The sequence below is a fragment of the Patella vulgata genome, chromosome 6, assembly GCF_932274485.2.
Source record: "Patella vulgata chromosome 6, xgPatVulg1.2, whole genome shotgun sequence".
Classification (NCBI taxonomy): domain Eukaryota; kingdom Metazoa; phylum Mollusca; class Gastropoda; family Patellidae; genus Patella; species Patella vulgata.
In genome coordinates this window covers 64971920-64992362 of record NC_065884.2, presented here as the reverse complement: position 1 = coordinate 64992362, position 20443 = coordinate 64971920, and the positions used below count along the sequence as shown (strand labels likewise).

The window sequence follows — 20443 nt, the reverse complement described above, 5'->3', positions numbered from 1 at the left end:
TGTGTCAAAGTTCAAGCTTGAGAAGAGCCATATGCGACAAATGTTTCATTTTCAGGGGATGTAACCAATCTCAATACACTGTAAAATCATTATTAAAATGACAGCACCTCTTTAAGGTACAGACTACAGACCGAGAATGTGAAAATGAGAGCACCTTTTTAAAGATCTGGCTGAGAATTCACTGACGCACGAAACCTTAGAGCACACAGACCCCATAGCTTAGGTGCGTGTCATTGTCACCAAGGATGAGTTTGATATTCACTGACAAAGAATTGCTCGTCCCTTTAAAATCACCGTGTATACAGCCGCTATCTGATTAAAATACAGATCTATATTTTTTTTATACTTTCGATGGCCTACACTACATGAAGATCTGGCCAGTTAGAGGGAGGTCGCGTCAGAGGTCAAACAAGTGGCTTTTGACCCTATGATGTCAAACATTGATTAATAAATCAGTGTTGAGGTTTCTAGTGGTTTACCCACAGTTCCATGCACAGTACGCCAAGAACTCGCTGTAACAGATCGATTCATTGGCTAATCCCTCACATTAACCAGAACGCGGGTTATATAACAACTCTTCCAGATCCTAGTGTAGTAAACAAGTAAAATGAAATTTTGAAATATAAAAAACGAAACGAAATAGGATCTGTGTTTCAATCAGATTTATGTAGCCGCAAACAATCTCTAAACAAAGGCCTGCAAATTGATTTCGAACAATTTCGACAGCATATAGCTGGTTGCTAAACAATTGATCATGGCTTCAACAAGCTAACCGTACGTAACTAACGTACAAAAATCAAATGGTAGCTGGGTAGCGTGTCTCTGATGTTCAGAATGCAAGCTAACATAGGTTCAGACATATTTTGTATCTTAAAATAACAGATTAACCACGCAAATATAAATTTTACCTCATATGCATCAGCTCCCTTCACATCCAAATATTTCTTTTCTTTGAAAAACTTTCTGGCTTTTAAGAAATACAACACCACAATATCACAGACTATAGTAGCCTACAATAATAATTTTAAAAAAATGAATAAAAAAATTTAAATAGGATTTTTTAGATCAGTAAGTTTATACAATATCACAGTAGTCTACAATAAATAAAAAAAATTTTTTTATAGGCTCTTTCAGTTCATAAATTTATACAATGATATTTTATGTTACATCCTCCACCTCTTTAATACGTTTTTATAATGGGTATCACAAGGATAGCCTCCCTTTAATATGTTTTTATAACAGGGCTAGAAATTTGTCATTTTTTGCGAGAATCTAAGAGGATTCTCATATATGGAATCTGTGCGAATCCTCCGAATCTTAATTAATAATACTGTCTAAAAAACAAAATTGTGTTTATTGTGTTAAACTAAAACACCAAAATACAACAACAATGATAAAAATAAAACAATCAGATGGAGTTTTTGGTGTGTCAAAAGTAATATCCAGAAAATGCTGTAGTCAAAATAAGCTGATACAGCACCATGGCATTTCTTCATAGCACAATTTGTAGTCTTTTGTCCATCACGCAACTAGTCACGTAACTTGCAAAAGTTTTTATTCATACGTCGATGATAGACAAACCGCACAATGATCACGTGACAACCATAACTGAAATTGCTATAAAATAAACTTTGGTACGACTATGATATAGCCTTCAATAATATTTTTAAAATTAAGTCTCTGTCAGCATGTATATAAAATAAAAAATCATAACGGTAAACGCTATTTAGAACTGGTTTATTGACCTAATTCCAACCAATATGTCACGTGTTATTGGAATTCGGCATTCGAGATTCTGTTGGGAAAATATCCACTCAACAATTCTCCGAGATTTTTTTTTTTTTTTTTTAAGAAAAATTTCACGCGAATCCTTATAGATTTGCAGCGTCAGCTCTTGCGAGATTCCTTGCGGGAATCAGATTCGGAGATTCACATGAATTTCTAGCCCTGTATAATGGGTATCACAAGGATAGTCTCCCTTTAATATGTTTGTATAAGACACCTAGAAAAACTTACAATAGAGAGTAAAGCTAAACCGCTACCAATGTTGAGAAACAAAGGCACAAAATTAAATTTGCCAGCTTTTCCTTCAACAGTCACAATAAAACGAATACCATATGCTTTTATTAATGTTCTTTTTTTCACTCCATCTTCAAAATATGGTTCAGCATATCTATAAAAACAATTAGCATATATATAAATAGGGTTCAGCATATCTATAAAAACAATTAGCATATATATAAATAGGGTTCAGCATATCTATAAAAACAATTAGCATATTTATACATACATATAAATAGGGTTCAGCATATCTATAAAAACAATTATCACATTTATACATATATATATATAAATAAAAACTAAGTTGTGTTAAAAAAAATCAACCACTTTCACTTTATTCTGATATAAGTCAATTCATAAAATTCAGATGTTATAATATACTAGAATACCCGCCTTCACCCTCGTCCCAAATTCGATGACCTAAAACATTCACCAGGTCATGCTGTTTAATTTGATACCACATCGATAAAGTATGATTTCCCAAGGACCAAGACTCAATTCGCCCAGGTCCAAATTCGATGGCCAAAAGCATTCACTGAGTCATGCTGGTTAATTTGATACCACATATGTGATGGGCGAACATACATACATACATACATACTTTGATTTTCTTTACAGATATTTCTGATGTAATTAGTAATTTGAGGATTATCTCCATAGGCATAAAAACAAATTGAATCTAAAAAGAATGCTTCCCATTTCTTCAGGGAAGTATTGCTATGTTCCTACTATCACGATTCGCGCTTCAATTGAAATCGTGGTTTTAATCGTGGAGTAATCGTGGTGATTCTATCAGGTCTTATCATATATTTAGGTCAGTAGTAGCAATCGTGTTGATCGTATCGAAACGTATCCGTTAAAATCGTGGTTTTAATCGTGAAGTAATCGTCGTGATTCTATATTGAGGTCAGTAGTAGCAATCGTGTTGATCGTATCGCAACAAATCCAAATGTATCTTCACATACCAGATCGTGGACTCAGTCGAGACAATCCTATTGTAACACATCGCAATGGGAACCTAGCATAACAGATTTTTACATAAAATTTATTACCTGAAATTAAAACCTTTCGCAAGTGTGTAGTCATTGCTGTCCAGTCTTCTGAACTGATATTCAGGCACACAGTCCTCCACACTTAAGTCCAGATTACAGTTCCACTGGATTAGTATCTGTATCACACCACCCTGGATAGTTATAAATTTTAAAAAGAAAAAAAAACAATATTTTACCTCCTGAAAAAGCTTAAGAATTCAAAAACGTTAAATATTCAACAATATCCCCTCACTCCTCCCCCCCCCCCCCCCCACACAAAGAAAAAAAGTTTCATTATTGGCGCTAAAACAATATTAAGTAAAACTAGGTAAGCAAAATCCGGGCATCGAGTTCATACAAAGCATTCTCAGACTTTAATTAAGATTTTACTCAAATTTGTTTGTCTTATTTTAACTAAAATATAGCCCATTATAAAACTATGTGCAAAGTTTTATGTTTCTGGTTCAAAGATATTTCTCATAAACAGTGATTGAAAGTTGAGTAAATTTTTAACTCAAGTCTGACAATGCTTTGTGAACTCGGGGCCCAGATGAAGTAGAAAAATAGACCGACAATATTGACAATAATAAGGTATATAAAGTACTTGTAAGAAATAAACAGTTAATAATGGCTATCTTAGAGTTTATAGGCCTAGTAATACATTAATAATACTAAGAATTGAAATCCATCAAAAGTGAACAATGTCTTCAATCTGAGCAAAATACAAATCTATATTTCATTTCGGTTTTTATACTTTCGATGGCCTACACTACATAAGATCTGACCAGATTAAGTGGACGGTCATGTTAGGTGTCGTACGAGCGGCTCTTGACCCTATGACATCAGACATTGATTAATCAATCAGCATTGACGTTTCTAGTTACTCAAAGTTCTGTGCACCTCAAGCCAAAAGCTCGCTGTAACAGACCATTACATTGGCTAATCCCTCAAATCATCCAGAACGTGCGTTATATAACTACTCTTCCAGGTCCTAGTGTAGTAAAGACAAGTAAACTATGTGTTGTCCCTTGCCAGGCCTCGTGTACTACTGACAAGGGGAAACCACGCCAGAAAATCCCAATGAACTTTCTCAGCCAATACAGAGATCAAACACGTCTCATCAACACAATACTTCTGTGATTTTTACACGAATATATGGTTAACATTCTAATGGTGAAATGTGCAGGAGGAGCGCACCACACACAAACAATTAAACAAGACAAACCCACGGCGTAGATACCACAAACAACAAAAACATATATCAGATTAAGTGAACACCACGAACAACAGTACTTCTATGATTTTTACACTAATATATGGTTAATGTTCTTATGTTGACATGTGCAGGAGGATCGCACCACACACAATTAAACAAGACAAACCCGCAGACAAGATACCACAAACCACAAAAACATATATCAGATTAAGTGAACACCGCGAACAACAGTACTACTGTGATTTTTACACTAATGTATGGTTAATATTCTTATGTTGACATGTGCAGGAGGAGTGCACCACACACAAACAATTAAACAAGATTCTACAAACAACAAACACAAATATGTGATGAAGTGAAGGCCACAAACAACAAATGTATGTATAAGATGAACTGAATGCATACAGGGGCTAGCCGAACGCACGTAGGGGTCTTTCGCCGTGGGAGGAGACCTGAGGACTTGGAGAAAATAGGGTTTAACGTCCACTCGACATAAACTAGGTCATTTTGGGACTAGCATATGGTTCAATTTTATTTCAATAATTTGCTTGCACGTAGGGGTCTTCAGCAGAGAGAGGAAACCAGACGACTCGGAGAAAACCCACGAGATTGGGCAGACGACCCTACTCCTTGTCACGTACAACCAGGAAATCAAAACCACGCCAGTTGACAAAATCCAACCCACCGCACTCAAGAAACAAGGGAATATGTGTTACATGTAGGGAGGAGAAGGTTTTCCTGGAAAGCTACGTTTCTGCCTACAATCATTCAACTCCAACTGTCAACAACAAAACACATACTTATGGAAAACAGCTACTAGTGTATTTAAGGCGACGTTTCGTAAGGTATTCTCTCAACGTTATCAAGCTAATACAGTAAAACAGGTATGAGGCAAATATATATAGACAAAATACAACAACATAACCGAAACCATACATAGCAACAACATGATCAAAGGCCTACACCAACACTTATTAAGATATACAATAGCAGATAGAGAGTTAATTAACTTATAGTCCATGGCCAGTGAGGATGTCTTAACAACAAAAATGGAAACCATACCTTAAAACAATTAGATCAAAGGGTTGTGACACAATTTGGTAACAATATACAAAAGTAAGAAAAGAAACCCCTATGTTAAACAATCAATAAGCTGACTAAGTGGTCTTTTATGTGCACGCCAATGAGAGTAAAAAGGCAGACCTCAGTTTTTTTGTCCAATCCAACAACTATACCACACTTTATATGTCAGCTTTCACCGTTTACTGTTTGAACAATCTGATTAAAATATAGATCTATATTTCGTTTCGTTTTTTATACTTTCGACGGAAATAAAATGAAATGAAATGGGGTTTAACGTCCTACTGTTCTCCTCCTATACTGGGCTAATGAAGACGAGCTTACGCCATACAGTGTGCTATGAGGGAGATTTTTCCCGGGTAGCGGCACTATCGCCTACTCTTATATCGAATTCCAACTGCCAAGGGATCTTTTACGTGCATTCCAATGTATACAACGGACCTCAGGTTTTTTGTCTCATCCGAAGGACTAGACAGCTGTCCTTGTCAGGCCCTCCGTTCTGTACCACTGACAAGGGGGAACCACGTCGGAAAATTCTTTCGACGGCCTACACTACATAAAGATCTGACCTTATTTGAAACTGGAATGTTCTAGTTAAGAGAGCAACAACCTAAAACTGATTCTTATTTTAATCTTAAAAATTTGAATCAAGATTTTTAGACTGTATATTTTCTGAAGTAAGTAATTTTTAAAATATTTTAACATACTATATAAGCTATAACGACAAATAACACAAACACCCTACTTATACAAACTAGAGACTGACATAAACAAAGCAGATCAACGTCAGAACTCAACCAAAAACTTATTTTTCATGGATTGAAACAATTTGAACAGTGATATTTCAGAAATTATGACCCCAACTTGCAAGAGAGAGAGAGGGAAATGGGGTTTAACGTCCACTCGACACAAATTAGGTCATTTCGGGATTAACACATGGTTCAATTTTATTTTAATAATCCGCTTGCGTGTAAGGGTCTTTAGCAGTGGGAGGAAACAGGCGGACCCGGAGAAAACCCACAAGATGACGCTATGACGTCAAACCTCTGAGTCATTTAAAAGTTAATTCAGCCAATTAGTACAAGTTCAAAAGTTAACAGGAGGAGGACTATTTGTTTCTGTGAAATATGACAATGGGCCATAATTTGACAAATTTCGATTCTACACAAGACAAGGACATCTTTTTAATCCAAAACAGTAACAGGATCTCTTTCTAAATTATCTAAAAAAATCTATCACCTCGAAATGATCAATTGATCAAACAGAAAATATATAAAAAATTTGATGGTTTACAAAGTAAAAACATCGATACGAAAAGAAATAAAAATTCTGGATGTTTATCAAGGCAAATCATCGACAGGAAAGAGATAAAATTTATCAATGTTTACGGAGTAAACCATTGATAGGAAAGATAAACATTCTGGATGTTTACAGAGTGAAATGATGAAAAATAAAAATTGTGGATGTTTACCGAGAGAGCTAAATTATAGTAATCTTGACCGGTGTACTGTACGATTTCGCTCAAAATAAAAATAGGACAAAATCGGTTAAGTTTATCATTAGCATCATATCGACAACTAGCCAGCTCGGTGTCATTTTCAAACCCAATAAGGTTACGTCTGAAATGGAGAACAATCAAAAGTTAAAAATTCAAATCAAAATTGAGTCAACCCAAAATCGAGTCAAATCAAAATTGAGTCAACCCAAAATTGAGTCAAATCAAAATTGAGTCAAATCAAAATTGAGTCAACCCAAAATCAAGTCAACCCAAAATTGAGTCAACCCAAAACTGAGTCAAATCAAAATTGAGTCAAATCAAATCAAATAATCAAAACAATTCAGATAAAATTTGTGCTCATCCTTTCAAAACCTTCAACAGGAACATGAACAATAGTGAGAAAACAAACCAAAGGGAGATGTGCCACCTTAGAAAACATACAGAACATCAAGTAGTTTGTAAAAACTAAAAATACATGCACTCCACGATGAAATAGGAATACAGGTACATGCAAAACACTTAAATAATTTCAATGTTGTGGGAAAAGGAAATCCATTGCAATAAATTATCATGCAGTGTCGACAAGTCAAGTTATAATACCTGAAATAGTGCCAAACATATATTACAAACATCAACAAACACACTGACAGATACCAGAGCAATGAAAAATTTATGTCCACTCATGTGGATGTAAAAGATCCCCTGACAGCTGGAATTTAAAGCAGAGTAGAAGGGAACACCATCGAATTGCAGACATTTAAACATAGAAATGAAATTTACCATAATCTAAAATTGATCTAAGTATTGTGATGACGAGACCTGAAACCCCATACTAAACTTATGCTGTCTGTCTACAGTTAGCTCTGCTTGAGAACAGACACTAAACTAGTTGACCGACATTTTAAGTCCTAAATCGACCAAGTTAGTCGAATACACTAAGTATACTTCGAGAATTTTAAAAAGTATATATATTTTGTTTTCATTTACAGGGCCAATCCCGATAATATTTTGGAGAATAGAACTGCTTAATTTTGTGTTAAAATCCCTTAAAATCCTCTACCTTAGGGCCGAGTAACTAACTCAAGTTATGTGATGCGTTTTCGAACAACTTAAACCCGTCAGTCTTCATTTTATAAAAATAATGTGTAGGTGAAATTTATCTTTCGTTATCAATTAAAGCACATGGGTCATTCATTGTATAGACCTCTAAAGGAACAGGAATCGATTATCAGGTCACTCAACAAAAAATTTGACCCGAAATCTTAATAGGGTTATGTGTCCGGATAAGCAGTTTTGACATTCACGTCCAAACGACTCAATATTTGGAGCCGAAAGTTTGAGACAAGGTAAATACACCATTCCTCTATATTTTGGCGTTTAAATTTCATACGTACTCAGACTTTTATTTTTGAGACTTTCTCTGGGTCCTCCGGTTTCCTCCCACTGCTAAAGACCGCTACGCGCAAGCGAATTATTGAAATACAATTAAACCATATGTTAGTGCCGAAATGACCTAGTTTGTGTCAAGTGGACGTTAAACCCCACTTTGAGATAGTCAAATGTGGAGAGAGAGAGAGAGAGAGAGAGAGCGAGAGAGAGATGGGGTTTAATGTCCACTTGACACAAACTAGGTCATTTTGGGACTAACATACCGTTCAATTTTATTTCCATAATTCGTTTGCTGGTAGGGGTCTTTAGCAGTGGGAGGAAACCGAAGGACCAGGAAACCCCCCCCAGAGATTTGGATGTCGACAGTCTATATCAACAAGAATCAAAATTTAATAAAAGGTTCCCTAATTCTGGTCACTTATCAATTACTTGTTAATGCCACCATTAGACCTGGGTGGCTTCCTTACTGCACTGCTAAGACCTTGGCGTTTGTTTTGAACATGCTCAAAACAAACGCCGTGACTCTGCAATCATTGGCGACCATGGAGACTGCAGCACGATATCTGTAGCGTTTCCATCACGCTTTTACCAGACTAATGGAGATCTTGACGGGTTCTGAGACCATTTTACGTCACCATAGCAGCGCAGTAAAGACGCCATTCCGGTCTGACAGGGGTATAAATTAAATCGAATGACTATAAAGAAATGTGTGCTTGTTGCATTAGGTTAGACAGACAAAAAGTTAATGTATATATAAACCTCATCAGAAAGTTAATTTAAATATAAAAGTTAATTTAAATATAATATTCATCAGAAAGTCTGATTAATAAGAAAACAAAACAGAAGAATCAAAGATATTGTGAAATTCTATGCAGTTTTATCAAATTTAATCAATGTCGTTTTTCTTTCAATTTAACTGTAATATATGAAGATAATTTATCTTATCAAAGTTTAGAACTGTGATATATGCAGATAATTTATCTTATGAAGGTTTATAACTGTGATATATGAAGATAATTCAGTTATAAAATAGTAATGCATATTTAAATATTACTAAAGTTAATCACCATTTCTCAGAAATTTGAACGCAAAGGCAGCTCCACTTGTAGCTTTTTGCAACCATTTGATGTGTTAACAAAAAGATATTCACAATGCATGCATATTACCACCAAACTAATTTCATTTTTGTTCTCAGGAGCATTGATTAATAAATAATAACTCAAGTCTTGTGAATGATTTTCTCTTTAAAATTTACAAAATTTACAAAATTTGGAACTATAAAGTTTTAACAAAAGCAACAAAGTGCTTTTTATTTTTACGGTATTCTTCAGCACCTGGTAAATATTTACTCCCCTGATTCCGTGAAATAATTAGGGAAAGGTGATGTATTTTACATTGAGTTTTTGAGGCTCATTTTTGAAATTACCTAGAACTACTGCGTCCTTAGTCTGCCTGAAATTTTTGTGAGTCATAGAACCAGTATACTTAAACAGATCACAGATATTCAAATGAAATGAAATGAAATGGGGTTAAACGTCCTACTGTTCTGCTCCTATACTGGAATAATGAAGATGGGCATATGCCATACAGTGTGCTATTAGGGAAATTTTGCCCGGGCAGCGGCACTATAGCCTACTCTTATATCAAATTCAAACTGGCATGCCAATGTGACCTCGGTTTTTTCGTCCCATCCGAACAACTAAACAGCTGTCCTTGTCAGGCCCTCTGTCCTGCACCACTGACAAGGGTAAACCGCGTCGGAAAATCCCAATGAACTTTCTTGGCCAATGCAGGGATCGAACACGCGACCTCCTGGCTAGTGAGCCAGCGTCTTACCCACTTGGCCGTGCTTCCGATATTCAAATGACTGACCTTAAATTAGTTACAACTTTTCAAATGACTTACTAGCATATGGTTCTTAAATAGTTCACAGCTATCTAGCATATGGTTCTTAAATAGTTCACAGCTATTCCTGTAACTCTGGAGGTTTAAGGCACTACCAGAAGCAGTAGTTTTAGGCAATTTATGGCAATACAGGTGCTGAAAGATTTAATATGAGCGATCATTGCGTTTCACGATTGCATACATTGTGTGCTAGCGAGTCTGCCTGTCGTTTTCAAATTCTGAAAATCTGGAATATATTTATTCACGGTACCTGAAGGGCCATTATTTCATAATCTTGACCAGCCATTTCTACGATTGTTTTCAGTTGAAATATGGGACAGGATTTGTTTTCTGAGTTATAATTACACGTCCGCAGATAAGCATCCGTAGCATCTTCAAGCAAGTTACGTCTGTAGTCCAAGGAAACAAAATTTGATTCATTATTATTATTATTATCATCATACAGAATTTATAAATGAACTAAACAGGGTTTTAAGGTCCTACCATCTGCTCCGACTGGGCTAATGAAGACGTGTGCTATGAGGGAATTTTGGCCAGACAGCAAGACTACAGCCTAGTCTTATATCGATTTCCAACTGCCAAGAGATCTTTTACTTGCATGTTATAATGTGAACACGGGACCTCGTTTTTTTGTCCCATCCAAACAACTATACACTGTCCCTTGTCAGGCACTCTGTCAGCATTTATAAAGCACATATCTTTCACTAAATATTTGAAATTAAAAACACAAATTAGAAAATATGGGATCCTAATATTCCATATTTAAGACACAATGAACATTTTATAATCACTACACAAGTCATGTATTCTAAGGTTTCGGCAGCCATTTGTAATGGACAAAGAAAAACATCATAAAACACAATGTGGAAAAAATTAGTAATGGCAGATGCACAAACAACAAAATAATATTATAAAAAATGTGTAGAATGGACTAAGCGGACACAAACAACTGTCGTTCAATTTGGACTGTTTGCGTATTTCACCGAACATAATTGATTAGAAATTACAAATCTTTAAAAAATTTAAGGTTAATTTAAGGTTCCAAAGAATAGAGCCATGCACCCTTTAATGTTACTGGTTTTGTCCCATGCTGAAACTGATGATATAAGGATGAGCACAAATTCTCTAAGCAATTTAATGGTAACAAGAACATACTAGAAAATGTTAATAAAGTAGAGAGGGATCAGAAAGACTGTACAGGTCACTATTCTATTCTATGAAATGAAATGGGGTTTAACGTCCTACTGTTTTGCTCCGAACTGGGCTAATGAAGACCAGCCATATGCCATACAGTGTGCTATGAGGGAAATTTTGCCCGGACAGCGGCACTACGGCCTACTCTTATATCGAATTCCAAATGCCAAGGGATTTTTTACATGCACGCCAATGTGTACACAGGGCCTCGGTTTTTCATCCCATCCGAACGATTAACAGCTGTCCTTGTCAGGCCCTCTGTCCTGCATCACTGACAAGGGGGAACCACGGCGGAAAATCTGGGTGAACTTTCTCGGCCAATGCAGGGATCGAACACCCGACCTCCAGATTAGCAAGCCAGCGTCTTACCCACTTAGCCACCGTGACCCCACAATCTTACTATCTCAATGCAGGGATGACGGATTAGAAGGCTAGGTCAGCATTAACTAATTATTGTTTTTTTTTATATGTCTCGTTATATTTTATATTTTAACATTGCTTAATAATGACTAGAGAAGCCTAGTCGAATCATCGCTCAGTAATTGCATTCCATAGAATTGTGACCTGTATATTCCAGTTTAATTACTACCTGAAACAATTTATCAGAAAGATTATCAATGAATATTAAAGATTAGATCTGGGCGATATCCCTGGAAACAAATATCGCAATATTTTTTATAAAATGTCAGTAATTTATTGTTTTATCACCATTTAACTGTAAATACACATTACAATGACAATCAGTCTGCCAACACTCAACATAGTTGGCATTGTTTATATTTCGGCTTTATTAAAATTCATTTCAATAAGAAAATCAACAATTCCTTTGAAAAATCAAATTTGTCAAGATATAGAAAACTAAACAGGAGCAGAGACGATTCTAACAGTACTGGTCGTGTAAAAAAAAGCGTGCGAGAAGCCACGTAGTGTGAACAAAGCTCTAACGATGTTTGCGAACTTCATGGAATGAACACTCATTGTTTATGGTTATTTATTTATCATCAAACAATAAATATGGTGAATAATATGCAAAGAAAAACATCTTTTCTATATATATGCTAAATTTAATCCAGAAAAATCAAAACCACTGTATGTTCGTTTTTTTCAATATTTTTCTGAAGAGGGTATTTATGACACTTTTGATTTCACCAACGATTTTATATTGAAACCAGCGGCTGCAAGGCAGGATACGCCCACATTTTCGAGAGATGGATAGAGAACAAGCTAAAAAGAAAGATTTTTCGTACAATCAGGGGCCATAGTTCAGGAAGTTACAGTCCGATATGCGCGAATATCAAAAGGAACCGAGATCTTTGGGTTATAAACTTACATTTCAAGTTTCAACAAAATCAGATAAGAATTGTAACCTCTATAGGGTCCACAACCTTGATATATCATATTTTTATGCTATTTGAGAACGAAGGGCGGCCATTTTGTCTGTCAGTTTTGGGCCGATTTTCATGAAATTCGAACTCAGCCGTCCTTAGGGTGTAACGGTGATATAATAATATGTTTTTTTAAATCGGATAAAAATTATGACATCTATGGGCTCCACAAGCTAAAATCGTGATTTTTCGAACAATCAGGGGCCATAATTCGGGAGGTTACGTTCCGATATGCGCGAATATTGAAAGGAACCGAGATCTTTGGGTTATAAACTTACATTTCAAGTTTCATCAAAATAGGATTAAAATTGTGACCTCTATAGGGTCTACAACCTTGATATACCATATTTTTACGCTATTTGGGAACGAAGGGCGGCCATTTTTTCTGTCAGTTTTGGACCGATTTTCACGAAATTCGAACTCAGCCGTCCTTAGGGTGTAACGGTGATATGATAATACGTTTTTTTAAATCGGATAAAAATTATGACATCTATAGGGTCCACAAGCTAAAAACGCGATTTTTCGTACAATCAGGGGCCATAATTCAGGAAGTTACGTTCCGATATGCGTGAATATCGCAGGGAACCGAGATCTTTGGGTTATAATCATACATTTCAAGTTTAAACTAAATCGGATAAAAATTGTGACCTCTACAGTGGTCACAAGCTAAAAACGTGAGTTTTCGTACAATCAGGGGCCATAATCCATGAAGTTACAGTCCGATACATGCCAATATTGAAAGGAACCGAGATCTGAGGGTGATAAACCTATATTTCAAGTTTCATTGAAATCGGATAAAAATTGTGACCTGTAGACTGTTCACAAACAATTGTGAACGGACGGACGGACAGGGGCAACGACAATATACGTTCACATGAAAATGTTGGCGTATAAAAAAGGAATATCGCCCAGCTCTATTAAAGATGCTGATCAAAATTTTAGTGAAAGTTGAATCTGTACCAGGAATATCATTCCAAACATGGTTCTATTCCGTTCAGTATTTACGAATGAATCAAAAGTTTATCAACATTCGGTGTCCACTGCAGACGACATCCAAGATTTATATCTCTGATTTTCGATGAAATCTTTTGACAGGTCTATTTTTAATCTACCGCTGACATAAATTAAATTTCAGGGCATTTAGCGTGTAATAAGCTGTGTACATTTTAGATAAAGAGAGAGAAATGGGGTTTAACATCCACTCGACACAAACTAGGTCATTTCGGGACTAACATATGGTTCAATTTTATTTCAATAATTCGCTTGCGCATAGGGGTCTTCAGCAGTGAGAGGAAATGGGAGGACCTGGAAAAAAACCACGAGGTTGGACAGATGACCCAACTTCTTGTCACTTATAATAGGTGAATCGAAACCACGCCAGTTGACTCAATGACAGCCCGTATGATACAGCGCAGCACGCACATGCTAACCATACGACCATCGAACACCCTGTACATTTTAGAGATTGTTCACAAAATCCACAATCCTGATCAACAACTTTCAGATTGTAATGCAGGTTCTGACAAATATAAACATTAAATTCAAATCATGTGACCCAATATCTAACTGATTGTTGTCTAAACAATATAACATAATACACCTACCTTTTGACACCAAATTTCCCAAATTCTATATTATTTTTAATAAATACCGTAAAATTCTGAGATGCTAATAAAACAGGTTTACTTGGTCTGAAATGAAATGTGAGTTACATGTATATCTAATTTGATTATATTTTTTCAAAATGGCTTCCATTGCAATCTGATTAAAATACAGATCTATATTTCGTTTCGTTTTTCAAAACTTTCAATAATCTACACTGCATAACGATCTGACCGTTTCTAGTGGAAGATCACGTCAGGTCTCATACGAGCGAATTTTGACCTTATGACGTCAGACATTGATTAATCAATCAGTGTTGACGTTTCTAGTGGTTTACCCACAGTTCTTTGCACCTTGCGCCAAAAACTCGTCGTAACAGACTGTTTCATTGGCTAATCCCTCACATCATCCAGAAAGTGGCTTACATAACAACTCTTCCAGATGCTAGTGTAGTAAGACAAGTAAAACAAACTTTTGAACTATAAAAAACAAAACGGATCTGTTCTAATCAGATTGCTACCACAGCTTTATTCTAAACAATTTTGGGGACAAAATAAGGTTAATTAACACCTCTAACATCAGTAAAGTCGTCCATGATGAAAAACTGAGGGACCGGTGTATACATTAGTGTGCATGTAGAAGATCCCTTGGCAGTTGGAATTTGATATGAGTAGGCCATAGCACCGCTGCCCGGGCAAAATTTCCCTCATAGCACACTGTATGGTGCATGCCCGTCTTTATTAGCCCAGTTCAGAACAAAACAGTAGGACGTTAGTGTCTGCCATTGAGTTAACTGGCGTGGTTTCCATTCCCCCGTTGTACGTGACAAGGAGTTGGGTTGCCTGTCTGACCTCGTGGGTTTTCTCTGGGTCCTCCCACTGCTAAAGACCCCTACGCGACCCAGTTTAAGTCAAGTGGTCGATAAACCCCATCTCTCTCTCTCCTTTCACTCTCTCCTCCTCTCTCTTTCTTCCTCTCCCACTCTCTCACTTTCTGCCTCTCCCTTACTTGTCATCCTTTTCTACTGGACACCAGGCATATATCTCACACACTTCAACAGAGGAGTTTGTTGGCAATTGTTTACAGTTTCCAGTCTTAACACCTACAAAAAAAAAAGCAATTGGGCTTAATAAATAGACATGCTATTTTAAGTAAGATATTATTGTGAAATTGGGCTTAATAATTAGACATGCTATTTTAAGTAAGATATTATTGTGAAATTGCTAACACCAGGGATCGAGACCACAACTGCAAGCCAGAGGTGATGGCAGGGATTGAAACACTGGTTTAAAGTTACAATTTCATATTTTCTAAATAAGTCAAAAGATAATTATTTCTATTGTCTTTTGCTCAATAGGTTGTCAACTCACTATTATTATACGATCATAGGTTATCTTTCTCACACTTACAAATCTTCACACCGGAAATAATAACACAATTACCCCCAATTATCTCCCTTGTTTTCCTATTCCCCACCATGGAATAGCTATCTTCAACCGTTTGAATTTGAAGTTGAAAATGATATTTTTGCCAATTTCTCAACTGGCAATAGTGAATTATAGGATTAAAAAGATTATTCTTTAACAAGGTAGGACTGTTTATAGATACCATCTATTTTAGGGCTTTATTTTAATACATTTTAAAAATATAACTTAAAAATATGAAATTGTAACTTTAAACTTCATATAATACTTTTAGCAAACATAAAGATATCTAAATAAATTCTGCTTTCATGGCACGATAACTATTCATAACATCTGCCACTTTGTAACAGGGGGGTTGGATGGCCGAATGGTTAGCACACGCGCACTGTATCATACGGTCTGTCATTGAGTCAACTGGCGGGGTTTCGATTCCCCGGTTGTACGTGACAAGGAGTAGGGTCACCTGTCCGACCTCGTGGGTTTTCTTCGGGTCCTCTAGTTACCTCCCACTGCTAAAGACCCCTACGCGCAAGCGAATTATTGAAATAAAAATCAACCATGTGTTAGTCCCGAAATGACCTAGTTTGTGTCGAGTGGACGTTAAACCCGCTCTCTCTCTCTCTCTCTTTGTAAGATTAGGAAGAGTTCAATACCCAAAATACTAGCCCCCCCCCCCCTTCCCCCTACTTCGTATCAAAATCATGGGTTTTAACCAGTCTCTTGCAATTGATAATAATTCAATCACCAAATCTCAGAGAAAAAAGGAAGAAATGCAACAAACCATTTCCATTTACGACTGGTGTATCTGGTTCACAAGGTTTTTTTGTACTACATAAACCATCGGGTACGGAAGGACTCTACAAATACAATAATAATTAAATACAAATTAGAGGCTAGGCCATGTTGGTTTTTAACAGTATTTATTTAAATATACATTATGGGAGATTAGATAGCAGTTCTCACTATAATAGTTAAAAACTAGATAACTTAAAGGCCATTTGCTGAAAATTTCATTCAAATTGATCCACTATGAACCGAAAACTAAGCGAATGAAATTTCTGCCTAGCCTCGGTCATCATTACTAAAGTCAGTACGATAAACAGCATAGTCTCGATTATCCATTTAATCGTTTAATCGAGAAGGAAAGTTATGCAGTAAATCGGCTCACAATCCACTTAAGACAGCAGGCTAGCGATGCCATCTAGAGTTGATTATGGTCTGGATAGGTTAATTAATGTCTAATTAATAATTTAGAAAACATTTCAGGCCCAAAGAAAGACCTGCAATAGACAGATTTAGCTCTGGCATAATGTATGTTTAACATATAATTACACACAATATATAACAAATCTGATTAAAATACAGATCTATATTTCGTTTCGTTTTTTTTATATATACTTTCGATAGCCTACACTACATGAAGATCTGACCAGTTGTACTGGAAGGTCATGTCAGTGGTCGTACCAGCGCGGCTTTTGACCCTTTGACGTCAGGTATTGATTAATCAATCAGCGTTGACGTTTCTAGTGGTTTACCAACAGTTCCGTGCATCACACGCCAAGAACTCGCCGTAACAGACCGCTTCATTGGCTAATCCCTCACTTCATCCAGAACGTCTGTTATATAACAACTCTTCCAGATCCTAGTGTTGTGAAGACAAATAAAATGAAAATTTGAACTATAAAACAGGATCTGTGTTTTAATCAGACTGATACATAAAAAATTATATGGATTCAGAAAGAAACGCTTGGCGTGGCGGAATTGTGGCAGACACGCGAGGGTCGTGGTGAAGACGCCATGAAGTGCCCGTCGCAAATGTTACAATTTTCTCACCGTCTTTGCCACGTGTGTACTGCCTGTGTCCTACGTTCATGGAGATGTTACCATGCTTGTCTCGCGACCTACGAGGTCAGATCATAGAATCTTGGCGTTCCCAACACGCTTTTACTACGCTTATAAATATCTTAATGCCTACTGAGACCACTTTCCGTCATCCTAGCAGCACAGTAAGGGCGCCACCCCGGTCTGACGGGGGTATTACAGGCAGAATATAGTGAAACCTGGCCTATATAAACAAACATTAAAGATACATTATGGGAGATTCGATAACGAGCTGGGAGTTCTCACTATAATAGTTAAAATCTAGATAATGTAAAGGCAATTTGCTAAAATTTCATTCAAATTGATCCACTATGAACCGAGAACTAAGCGATTGAAATTTCCGCCTAGCCTCGATCATCATTACTAAAGTCAGTACGATAAACAGCATACTCTCGATTATCCATTTAATTGTTAAATCGTGATGGAAAGTTATGAAGGAAATCGGCTCATAATCCACTGAAGATCACAGGCTAGTGATGCCATCTAGAGTTGATTATGGTCTGGATAGGTTAATCAATGTCTAATTAATAATTTAGATAACATTTCAGGCCTAAAAGAAAGACCTGCAATAGACAAATTTAGCTCTTGCATAATGTATGTTTAATCTGTATTCATGTTCCATGTTCTTGTCTAAGCTCAGATGCAGCCTGCTTCACTTATGGAAATTTAAAAAAAAAAGGTAGAAAGAAATTAACCCATTAGACCTATTTGTTTAATTAAAGGTCACCGGAAAAGCTTCATTAATTGTTTTGAATATTACAAGTAATTATGTCAATATATCGTTTCCTTAAGTATAACACCAACTCGAATGTGAATATTACCGGCAACATGTAAATTTCAACGTTAGCAATTTCCACCATTCTCCGTGAGTAGACGAACTTTCCGTCAATAAATAATCTATGACATCATTTTAGTCCTTCTGCTCATAGAAATATAGATTCGAATATGAGCAAAAGGACTAAAATGATGTGACACTCACGGAGAATGGCGGAAATTACTAACACTGAAATTTACCTGTTGCAGGTAATATTGACATTCCGGTTCGTTTTATACTTATGGAAACAATATATTGAAATAATTACTTATAAAATATTTGAAGCTTTTCCAGTGCCCTTTTAATGAATTTCCTGATATGTTATACATGTATATCTATCAGACAGAACCCACTAGTTCCCCCAACCTTCGTTGTCCTTCAATCAAATATCAAATCACCAGGCCCAGCTCCCCCAACCTCCTATGGCTTTTAAAATTGAACACCCATCACAAAAACACCATTTTTTTTTTATAACAATGAAAAATACACCAATACTACAAATGTACACATACCTCGAGACAAGTAGTTTGTTGTTGACCAGGTGTTACTATCACATTTGTCATCACAAAAAATGCATTATTTTCCTGAAAATGTACAAATACCATCATCCATCAGATGAAGCAAATTAAAGATACATAATGGGAGATTAAAGGAGCTAAATCGCTAATATTTTGGACCTAGAAATTGACACAAATGGGTCGTAATGCATATAATAATGTAATAGGAATATATATAAACTGATTTATATTCAATCGTTTCCATTTTTACTCTAATTTCAAATCTGTTACGTTCGGCGAAATATGTCTGAAGTCTAAATCGAATGAAAATTTCTAGCATCTGGTTATTCTAGTCTACATAGTATTTATTGCGCATACTCTCCCGATATGAATATGCCGTCACTGTTTGACATGACTTGTTGAATGTCTAGCCTCGTTCTTCGAGTCCCTTATTAGAATGGACCTGAAACGCATTATGGTACACGATTCGTGTACCAATGGTAAAATGTTTATTTTGTCTTAAAGATTGGATATCAGAAGCCCATCTTTTCCCTGTAAGATCAATACATCAATGTTGATTTAAATTGACAAATAATTCATGTTTTCAATGTCGAAGATTATGGATGATATTGAGTTAGAGACTTAGCTACTTTAAATAAAGAGTTGGCATTTCTCACTATAATAGTTAACAAGCGGCCGCCAGGTGGGATACGCCCACATTTTCACGCGGGGTGTATCATACGGTGTATCATTGAGTCAACTGGCGGGGTTTTCGATTCCCCGGTTGTACATGAAAAGAAGTAGTGTCGCCTGTCCAACCTCGTGGGTTTTCTCCGGGTCCTCTGGTTTCCTCCCACTGCTAAAGACCCCTATGCGCAAGCGAATTATTGAAATAAAATTGAACCAAATGTTAGTCCTGAATTGACCTAGTTTGTGTCCAGTGGAGTTAAAGCCCATTTCTCCCTCCCTCTCTCTGTCTCTTTATCTCCTCACTGAGGCATAAAAGAAGGAAAGAAAGAGAAGGTTTTTATTTACCTGCGGTGGAATAACGTAGTCTGCCACATCCCAGACCCGTGTTCCATTAATACCCTCATCTGTTAGGTTCGTTAGGGCTACTCCCTTTAATTTGGTTGTAACGGCACTGTTGACATCATCAAAATCTTGATAACCCTTCTTGTATATGATAGCAAATCTGAAAAAATATAATTTTGACAATTACCCAACAGCAGGGGAACCGCACTATATGCAAAACAAAACTGATTTAGACAAATCTGAGGAGAAAAAGAGAGAGAAATGGGGTTTAATGTCCACTCGACATTTTGGAACTAACATATGACTCAATTTTATTTCAATAAATCGCTTGCGCGTAGGGGTCTTTAGCAGTGGGAGGAAACCAGAGGACCCGGAGAAAACCCACGAGGTTTGACAGGCAACACTACTTCTTTTCATGTACAACCGGGGAATCA

General features: G+C 36.4%; 1 protein-coding gene across 3 annotated transcripts in view; it reads right to left on the bottom strand.

Moving 5' to 3' along the window:
* Positions 1 to 20443, bottom strand: part of LOC126823336 (P2X purinoceptor 4) — a 37443-nt gene that overhangs the window by 15664 nt on the left and 1336 nt on the right. Inside the window, exons 2-10 of one of the 3 annotated variants that reach the window (XM_050552113.2) lie at positions 20013 to 20169; positions 18993 to 19064; positions 16567 to 16642; positions 15370 to 15463; positions 14364 to 14450; positions 6860 to 7007; positions 3114 to 3244; positions 2017 to 2173; positions 909 to 1010 (exon numbers count right to left, since the gene is read on the bottom strand). In XM_050552113.2, coding sequence (XP_050408070.1) covers positions 909 to 1010; positions 2017 to 2173; positions 3114 to 3244; positions 6860 to 7007; positions 14364 to 14450; positions 15370 to 15463; positions 16567 to 16642; positions 18993 to 19064; positions 20013 to 20169 — 1024 coding nt within the window. Of the gene's footprint in view, positions 1 to 908; positions 1011 to 2016; positions 2174 to 3113; positions 3245 to 6859; positions 7008 to 10430; positions 10570 to 14363; positions 14451 to 15369; positions 15464 to 16566; positions 16643 to 18992; positions 19065 to 20012; positions 20170 to 20443 lie in introns of those variants that run through there. The other 2 variants (XM_056101824.1, XM_050552114.2) reach the window with 2 other exon arrangements.